Raw genomic sequence first — 10,319 nt, forward strand, 5'->3', positions numbered from 1 at the left:
ATGGGAAGTTGTAAAATGTAACCCAACATTCTGCAAATGCATTGAATATTTCGACAGTTTTAAGAATCTGAATTGTTGTATGGATTTGTGGCTTAAATCATATAAAACATGTAAGTTACAAACTGAAAAATATTTTTGTTATTATTATTAAACCATGGAAAATAAGTTTCCCGTATCATAAATATTTTTCTCGTAGGATTGTTATTGAGGGATTTCAGAAATGATCTAAATGTACCACTCTTTATTTTATACCTGTGTATCGCTCTTTAAAGAAATCTAACTGAATTTGATCTAAACAAAAAGGCCATGCTAACAAAAAGTTGTAAGTGCATTAATCATATTTCGTATACATCTTGTCAGATATTGCCATCAATTTGAAGCTCCGGAAAAGAAAAATATCGAGTTACATCAGTACGTAATTTATCAGTGTTATGTTTCTGATAATCTAAACCATTCCTGGACAAAATTGTGTGTATGTGTGTCCGCTGATAACTGGCATACTTCCCCCCTTCACGGGAGAGACAGGGATGGGGGGGATCAGACCACTCTATTTCACCCTATAGCACTTCCTTATAGAATGTTAAACGAACTGATACTTACTCTGTAATAACCCAGAACACTTGTAACATTGATAATATTAATAATGATGATTGAAAACCCACAACATTTGCAATAATAGAGGTTTTTACATTTTGAAAAGGGCATGAAAGATTTCGTATACTGAAACCCCGTATAATAGTTACATCATTAATTAAGATACAGAATTACGTTTCTTGATTTTCTTTGTTTCGCATAATGAAATGCTATTACTAGAGATCGCCATTTTATACCGTAATATACAGTGTATAACATATGAGTACGGTACTTTCTTCTGCAACAATCAATGACTGCAGAAAATCGTATAGCATAAAAAATGCCCTAAATAAATTTTTCTAGAACATAAATGAGTTATAAGTTATTTAGCTATGTTCACCATTTTTAAATATTTTGGGTTTAGATATTACAGTGATATTAAATTTGTTTTTAAAATTTCAATCAGCAAATACAATTTCCCCGTCTGTACTGGCTATTCAGTTCTAAGAGTTGGCGTTGAATGGTGTTGACTAGCTGCCTTCCCTCTAGTTTTTCACTGTTAAATTAGGGACGACTACTTGGAGAGGTTAATCTGCCCGAAAATGAACGATGATGCACCAGCATCTAAAGTGTCCCAACGTTCTTAAACTGCCTCGGGACCCAAAACAAAAATTTATCACGTGTATCAAGAATAGTTTTGTACATAAGTCACATACTTTGAACATTAATAAAATTTATATGTTGTCAGTGTCTCTATATAAGTCAGTATATATTTTATTTAGGCACTGTTCGAGTTTCGTAAAATAAAGACATTCACTTCGACAGAGTTGCGATCAGACACGCATGCCTTAAAGCAGTTTCTAACTTCCGGTTTTTGTAGCACGAACAGCCTAGGTTACATGATGAAAATAGCTGAAGATCGATGTCCCTTTCACATTGTTTCTTATTCGACAGTGGAAATTGTATAGCAGCCTGATAAATATTTTTTTGAGTTATCGAGTTCAACGATTTTGGTGCTGTAAAGGTATCATACGCCAAGATCTGCAATACTCTTATTTTTCTCAATTTTAATATTCTAATCAATTTCTATTTTATAGTTTCTGGTACTCCTTTTTCTTAAAAAAATGCAATATAAATTATTTTGAACATATTATTGTACTTGTACAAAAGGCTGTCTTTATAAATGTGTTAAATAGCTGTTATGTGTTAAATAGTAGAAATAATTAATTTTACTCTTAGAATATAATAAAAAAATTGAAACTTAGAGTTTTTTATTTGTTTGTTGAATTTAGCACAAAGGAACCCAAGGACTATCGGCGCTAGCTGTCTCTAATTTAGAAGTGATAAACTAGAGGAAAGACAATTAATTAATACCAACTACCTACAACTTTCGGCTACTCTATCGAATAATAGGATGGATCGTCACATTATAACCCCCCCCCCCGAATGAAAGGGCAAGCATGTTCGGTGATGGAATTTGAACCTGCGACTCCAGATTGGGAGTCGAACGCCCTAACCATCAGATCATTGGAGGCCAATCTAATTTTAAAATAAAAGCATTTTGTTTCTGCTGAAATCATTTGCAGGAAATGCCTGCGATATTTTGCGGGGTTCTAATATCTCCTCATGATTCACAGAGACCCCAAAGTACAGATCAAGCTACTCCATTACCTTTAATTACTTCTATAACTGCCATAAGAGGATATATACTCAAAACAAAAACCCTCTAAGACATCTGCCTATGGTACCTTAGTAAATATGCCTATTTGGGTCTCATTAAATTATGGATGGGAATATGAACATAGTTTCAAAATTTCCGTCCCAGGATTCCGAGTGTGTCCAGGAGCATAAAATGCTAGATTCTAGTTCATTGGCCCTGTAACCTATACCTAGAGCTTCAATATACCTGAGTGATCTTCTTGATGCGTTTTAGCTCCTCATACACTATATCGATAATCCCCTCTCCCCCAGGCCACCGTGATCCACCTGTAAAGATTGGTTTATTCTAGCTCCAAAACTCTGGGAGGAAATCGCAGACAAACAGATTCACGGCCTGAATAAATATAGGATTACATTTAAATGTGTTATTTTACTAATCTAAGATATACGCCGCTCTGCATAAGTTATATGGTCACGTAGCCCTCACACAGTGCAGAAACCCCTTAATCTGAATAGCTGCTGATCCATATATTTCTTTTTTGTTTTGCAGATTGTTTAAATTCTTGTTCCAAAAGGTTGACCAGGAGAGAGTGCAAGAAATATATAGTTTAACCTTTCAAATTGACCGCTCCAGATGGTATTGAATTGTCCTAAAATGTTAAGTTCTAGGTTTCTGACGAACCATTATGAGACACGGCTAATATTTAATTAATATATTCTGATAGAAAATCAGCTAATTAGATGAGAACAAAAAAATAACTATATACAAATAAAAATACAAATATCTAAAACCACGATGACTAAAGTTCATTTAATCGTCAGTTGAGTATCTCCAATTATCTACATTTTCAGACAGTTGTTACTTTGAAACTAGACACGGGTCGTGCGTGCATCTTTGGGGGAGTACACAAAGTTTTTTTCGTACTACCCAAAACTTTCCCAACGGGCAGAATGAAAGCCACGCTATAACAACTCCACTATAACTCCTCATAGTTGATACTACACAATCACATTCAAGAAATTGATTTTTCCACCGGCCTCCAGATCTGTAATCGACCAAAAGTCAGAAAACTAGGTGAATTGGATCTCATTAGTTTGCAAAAATTTGTGACTTATGGTTAAGATTACAGCTTTAAAGCGTTTTACAACAAGAGAAACGTGCCGAGTAGTTTGCTAAGTTAGCTTTAGTTTGATTATTCCAGCTCTTCTAAGACATGTTTTTGCAGAGCACGCTGAATAAATCTCATAGATGCTTCTTATTCACAAATGAATATAACTATTGCATTAAGAACTCATTTTTTTCATTACTATAACAAAGGAACGTTTGTTATAATCTACCAGTTAAAGCACTTAAACCAACATGAACGTGTTTATATATTGTAATGTTAAGTTCCCAATACTGTGTAATAATCTCACATACTTCAGATTGTTTTGTTCATTGTGGTTATTTAACTTATTGATTTTTCCACCATTATTACAGCCTATAATCCTTCCTCTCGAATTTTATCCTTATTCACAACGGTTTTCCTTTGTCATCTCGGACAAACATCCATACATGTAATATTCTTCTATGGCTTTTCTCTGTATTTACATGCACTGACTTCTTATGCAGAGAATATATTGGATGAAACCATGTCGTTAGTTTAATGGATGTCAAGATATTACCTGGCATGACAATCAAAAACCTTTTGTTCAACATTTTTCTCATGGCGAAGAAAGAAGACAATTACATTTATCGACAAATACAAAAAGTATTCAGAAATACTATCATTAAAAAACGGCTATAAGCTACACAGAATATTTCATTTACTAGTAATATATAAACTTGATTAAATAAATAACTGATGTCGTGGATCATTCATGTACCGAACAGTTAAGTCTGCATTTAACACAGTTTCATTATTATTTTTTGTTTACCCACACACACCTTTATATTGTATTACATCACTAAAAGTAGCCAGGATAGCATATGATATATAAAGATATCTCTGTAATTGTTTCTCTTCGAGTAATCTACGTCAAATGTGTGACGGTAATTTAAGCATCACACATTTATATTCAATTGAGATACCCTGTGCAAGTCTTATCGATAACAAGCTTAAGTTAGTGTAGTTACTGTTACTGTTTGATTAATGATTTTAAAGCAAGCCAACTTACAAATAAATGGTTATTGAATGCAACTGTTATCACTTTGTAAATTATAGTGTCTCTCTTGAGCTTCTAAGCTGTTGTGAGAGAGCAAGAACAACAAGAACGCATTATTTTTGCATTTCTCCAATAAGGATCATTTTTTACAAATCAGAACGAACGATCGATAAATCAAATACTTATCATAAAAACAAATTATAATTAAATCAATAGTTAGCTAATACAAAAGTAGTCAAATAAATATTTGCCTGCTAATATTGACAATTTCCATTATACATGATCATAAAAAAAAATTTGTCGAGAACTCCTACACCATATTTGAATCATACATCATTTACAGACCTGTGTACTTTCAGAGCCATTATATATTGTGCGTAACATAACACATTCTCTACAACATACCCCCAGTAGCACAGCGGTATGTCTGCGGACTTACAACGCTAGAAACCGGGTTTCGATACCCGTGGTGGGCAGAGCACAGATAGCCCTTGTGTAGCTTTGTGCATAATTAAAAACAAACAGTCTACAACATACCTAAGATAAATATATATATATATATTTATATTGATGGCATTTGTTCAGTTAAAATGAGCATGAATATCTGTGAGTAACCGCCCATGCCTTCCAATTAATTATTACAAAAAGAAGATAAAATGTGCTAATCAAATTAATACTTATTTGAGACAATCTCAAGAGACAGAGAAAAGTATGATTATGTCTATATATTATTGATTTTCGTAAATACACATGAACAGGTCGGCCGTTGTTCTTTCAGAAAATTATCGCCAAATGATACGTTCACTGTCGAAGAACTTTACTGGTTTAAAACTGATGAAGTCTGTAGTCTAAACATAGATTTAAATTATTGTAGAACATATCTTTGGTTATATGATGCGATAACATGAAATTTATTTCCGTCACCCTAGATATAAGAAATGCCTCTAACATACAGTAGGTTGACATAAATTCATATATACATATTTTTAGTGTTACGAGAAGAAGATGAAATAAAGATTATTTGTTTCAACTGTCAACACAAAACAGGAATCTATAACCCTTGATTTTCCTGAACTCTGTTGTATTTCTCAAAAAATTGGAAGATTAATTTTGGAGACCTTTTGAAATACGATTTTGTTATAGATGACCAAAACGCTGTTGCTTTTATGTTTTAAAACTAAAATACACATATGTGTACATAAATCAATATGTACAAGATGAATGAATTCCAATCGGGAGAAAAAGTTTGTTCAATTTGCTAAATCATACATATGTATTCGCTTAATAAATATGTTTCAATTAGCAAGTTTGTCAGGTTAATGTTGTTAATCACATAAAGATAAGGAACGCCACAAGAAGATACAAGTCCAAATAAAACATGAATATTCTTTACTACATGATAATTCCAAAAGAACGTGTCATATGAGACAATACAAAATCTGCTATTATATTTTTTTTTGCCATTAATTTTTCTTTGCATCCCCTTCACTGAATCGAACTCCTGTTACATTGCAGAATTTTATGGTTGTGATTAAACTGTCGAGTTGCTAATTCTCGAGTATTTTTCCAGATCATCGTTTTTGTTGTACTTACGTTAATTATTTCGTTTTCAACGACTTGTTCGTTGACCATGAAAATCGTCACCAGAGCATGATGTTAAAAGCACGTTATAAAGTATTGTGCACTATTATGGCAGCAGTCTGAGTATGTTCTAATTATTCGTATCACATATAAACTTATTTTTCTTTAGAAAACTAACTTGAAGTAAAAACATGATTAATGGATTTTTACGAAAAAGAAAAAAAAATCAGTGTTTGAGAAAGCACAATGAATAATTAATTATTCATAATACAAATCTAGTCTTTTCTGAAACTGTTAAAAAATTCTGCTTTATGTTTGACATTTTATATAAAAAATATAACAACGATTTTATACGACAAAACATTTCTATTGTTTCATCGACTACGTGCTTGGCTTCAATGTTTATTAGCAAGAGCGCCCTCTATCAGCTTTCTTGATGTATTTTAAGGTGACTCGTCCTGAGTATTTCTTTCCTTCTTGTTGTTCACTGAAAATGTACACCCGCTGGTGCTTGCTAAAAATAAAGGGACATCTGTCTCTTGATGGCACTCGCTAGTTCAGTTTCAACTAAGCAAGCACTAACCAGAGCATCTATTGTGCCCTAAGGTAATGTTGACTGAGTGCTTTTTTCTTCTTCGTGGGTGAAGGAGCTTTTGTATTTTCAACCTTATTCAAATGCTGTGTTAGCAAATTCCTTGTTGATCTCAAGCCCGGTTTGGTGTCTGGTAGAATGTACAAGTTTGCATTTTAAGAGTTGAATAGGGAGTATTGACATTAACTGTTCTTAACTTACTGTATGAACTGAAATTACGAGAGGGAGAAGTGTACTTGTTTTAACTTAATGTGTTTTTTAATATTATATTATATTTATGTATATAAATCTGACAATGAGCTTTTCCGGTGAAACTGTTTTCTTTACCTGTATTCCGGCAGCTGAATATAGTTATAACTCAACCTGTATATTTTTGGATAACATATTTATTGTTGTAACATTTTGCGAATAAATATTTTCTTGTAAGTTTATATTTTTACGGTTCCGTTCACTATACAGGGTTGAAATGCGTCACATCAAAACGATTTTGCTTATGCAAACCAAAAAGTCACGTTACAGTGTCAGCAAATATGAAGTTGTAGTAGTAGTACGGATTGTATCAGAACTACATTTTCATATATTTTTGGCGTTTCGCAGGTAGTGTGATGCCACAGAAAATTAAACGCTTTTGGTAGAATTATGTATTAACCCTTTCCATCAGAAAATTTTCTTGCACTCAGATCGTTAAAACATGTTCAGATCGAGGAGTTGGAATTTCAAAGACGAGGATATCCCTTGTACTTAATGACATTGGAAAACACAGGTGTATGGACTAGCATGGGGAAACACAATCATCCAGAACGAGACCTGCAACAAGTTGTACTTCTGTCGTGGTAAAAAAAAAACTGCTGTGTCTAGTAACAGTTGAGAATCCACGAACACAACGGTTAGTGGCAAAAGCCGTCTCCGTCTCCAAGGTAACATAGTACGAAACATAATTAAGAAGAATCTTTGTTTGTACACGAGACCAACAGGATACGAGTTCTCCGAGATACGGCTTCCAATCATACCACTTGTTCAGCGGTCACATATCTCAAGTAGCTGGAGAATGAAATGGATATTCATGCTATTCCATACGAAAAATTACTGGTGAACTCGCCAGACGCAACGTTCATAGATTTCTGTCCAACTGAACTGTTAAAACAGGCACTGAAAAACTCTCGTCCTCCTACACAAGATGTATTATAAAAAAAAAGTGAGAAGTGATGTGTTTTGGACGGAAGGTTTTGTAATGGAAACTACGCAGCAGGGCTACTATCAAGATAGCCCAACGTGGCGACATGAACAGTAACGACGTTGTGAGGCTTCAAAACGGTTTTCATATAACGTACTCAATCGTCTGTAAAGTTTTCAAATATTTTAAACTAGTCACACGTATGATGTAATATCTTATGTCACACTGTGCCAAACGAATCGTGATAATTTTACATTGGTTTCTATTTTTTGTTATTGTTTTTTATCTTTACGCGGACATGCATAATAAAGACGTTTTGACATATTCTTACATTTTATCAAAACACCAGTTTGGCATATTGTAGCACGTTTACAGTAAAACGTCTCCGGGTACATTTAATTTAGCTTTTTTTTTTTCACGGAATTAAGTAACTTAGTACACGTATTGATGGTAGTAAGTTGATCTCTATGTGTAGTTCTATCATCTCATAACATGTTAATTGGGTTTCTGTTGCCTGGTTCGTTTTAGTAAATCAATGGTTTTATTTCCCATTTTACAAGGAGATTGCCCACCTACCCCCCCCCCCCCATTTCTATTGAAAATTTTAAGCATGCTGACATTTTTTGCATTACTTTAACACATTTCATTTACATGCAGGATAAAAGCACTCCACTGTTAGCACCATAAAACAAATTGTATTTTTTTTAAGAAACCTCTTGTGAATAGAAGTGTATTTTCTTACGGGAAATCAAGACAAAACACGTTCCTCGGATCACCTTGTTCTTCAAAATATGATGCGCTCATTGAGATAAAAACAAAATATAGCCTGGGATAGTCATGAAAATTGGATTTGAAATATTTTACGTTCCGATCACTGGTTCTTCGTAATAATTCACTAATAGACGCTCACTAACCTTTACTATTTTGTTAGATGTATATTTCAAGCTCAAATTGCATCTTGGATGCCTATTTGTATTGTTGTATTTCGCTTATGCTTGATACACTTTATATTAAAACAAGCATAAGTAGTTTCTGGTGGATACTATTATGCAACGCCCACCTGCCATATGACAGCCATATTTGTACTTTGTTATTACATAAATTGTTAAATATATATATAGCTGTGTGTGTGTGTGTATGTGTACAAAATATTAATGCCATAAAAGCTGCACAATCTGTTTGATATATATATTATTCTTATAAATTTAGAAAGTTTGTTCGTTTATTTTCAGAGCAAAGTTACATTAGGCTATCTGCCTGTGTCCACCGCTGGAAATCGAACCCCAGATTCTAGCATTGTAAATCTGTAGACTTACCGCTTTCCCACCAGGAGACAAATTTAGATAGGAATAATTGCAGAGTAAAACATTTTGATACTGAAATAGTATTGTATAAAATGTTTACTACTAATTAAGCAGCGATAAAATATATGCACAATTCTTTTCCACTAAATATTAAATAAGGAAGTGTAGTTTAGCCACACAACTGAAACGAAGAACTTACTAGACGCACAACTGAAACGAAGAACTTACTAGACACACAACTGAAACTTACCTCCATCAGCATAAGACTCGGAACCGTACCCATCCTGAAGACCATTTGCCCACGTTCCTTCGTATTTGGCACCAGAGGTGAGGGACTGTCGAACACCATAGCGACCCTTCATTCCCTGGGTCCACTCCCCGCGGTACACCCAACGGTTACGAGTCTCTACTCCTAGTCCATGGCGTTTGCCGTTTTGCCACTGGCCTTCGAAGATGCTGCCGCTGGGCCAAGTGTACACTCCTGAAACTTCGAATCCGAAGTGCCATGATCCACTGTACTCGCCCTGTCCCTTGGGGCCCGTGCACACTCCGTGCCCATGAGCCTTCCCGTCCTCCCAGCCTCCGCAGTACGTGCCTCCATCGTCGAAGTCGAAACGGCCGCCAGTTGTAGTGGTGCGAGGTTGCACGTTGTGTGCTGTCATGAGCGCAAATGGCGTGTAGATGCACCATCCAGGAACAAATCAGTCTCAAGCATTGTTGTCAAAATCACATAATGACGTGACTTCTTTGTAAACGCTGATATATGCTGTTGTTTGTTTAAACTAGTTGCAAATATCTAAACAGTGTCTATAAAGCGCTAGGCGATATAAGTTGTCACTGCCAGCTGTAGCTTGGAAGGTTTGCTATAATCAGGGAACTAAGGTTCATGCTGTGAGCTGTTAACTGCGAAGAATATCTACATTTCGAAATCCGCAGGTCGTTAAGTTGTACAGTGTCGCAACGTATAAAACGTAGACAGCAAACAGTGTGCCATTATACGCGAGCTGCGCTTTCAGTTAGGATTGGTCTTCTGTTAGCTACCCATGTAAAACGACCAGCATTTGCGCATGTACACTCCTGTGGTGAGGGCTCCATCTAAAAGAAACAAACAGCTAAATTCTTTAAGCCTACTTGATGATTGGTGCTCCAATTTTCAGGGAAAATACAAAAATATAAATAAGTAGAAATAGTGATTAAAAAATGTAAACAAATTTATTATATTTAAATAAATTAACAAGACAAAGTAAAAAAAAAAAAGCGAAATCAGAACAACCTTTCTGTTCTATTAGCA

At 34.7% G+C, this 10,319-nt stretch overlaps 1 protein-coding gene across 1 annotated transcript in view; it reads right to left on the reverse strand.

Annotated features, from left to right (window-relative positions):
- Positions 1–10,109, reverse strand: part of LOC106459578 (junctophilin-1-like) — a 54,737-nt gene extending 44,628 nt beyond the window's left edge. Inside the window, exon 1 of the mRNA XM_022386125.1 lies at positions 9,279–10,109. Within this exon, the coding sequence (XP_022241833.1) occupies positions 9,279–9,690 (412 nt within the window). The 5' untranslated portion in view covers positions 9,691–10,109. The remainder of the gene's footprint in view (positions 1–9,278) is intronic.
- Between the last annotated feature and the right edge of the window lie 210 nt (positions 10,110–10,319).

The sequence above is a fragment of the Limulus polyphemus genome, unplaced genomic scaffold (genome assembly GCF_000517525.1).
Source record: "Limulus polyphemus unplaced genomic scaffold, Limulus_polyphemus-2.1.2 Scaffold28, whole genome shotgun sequence".
Taxonomy (NCBI): Eukaryota; Metazoa; Arthropoda; class Merostomata; order Xiphosura; family Limulidae; genus Limulus; species Limulus polyphemus.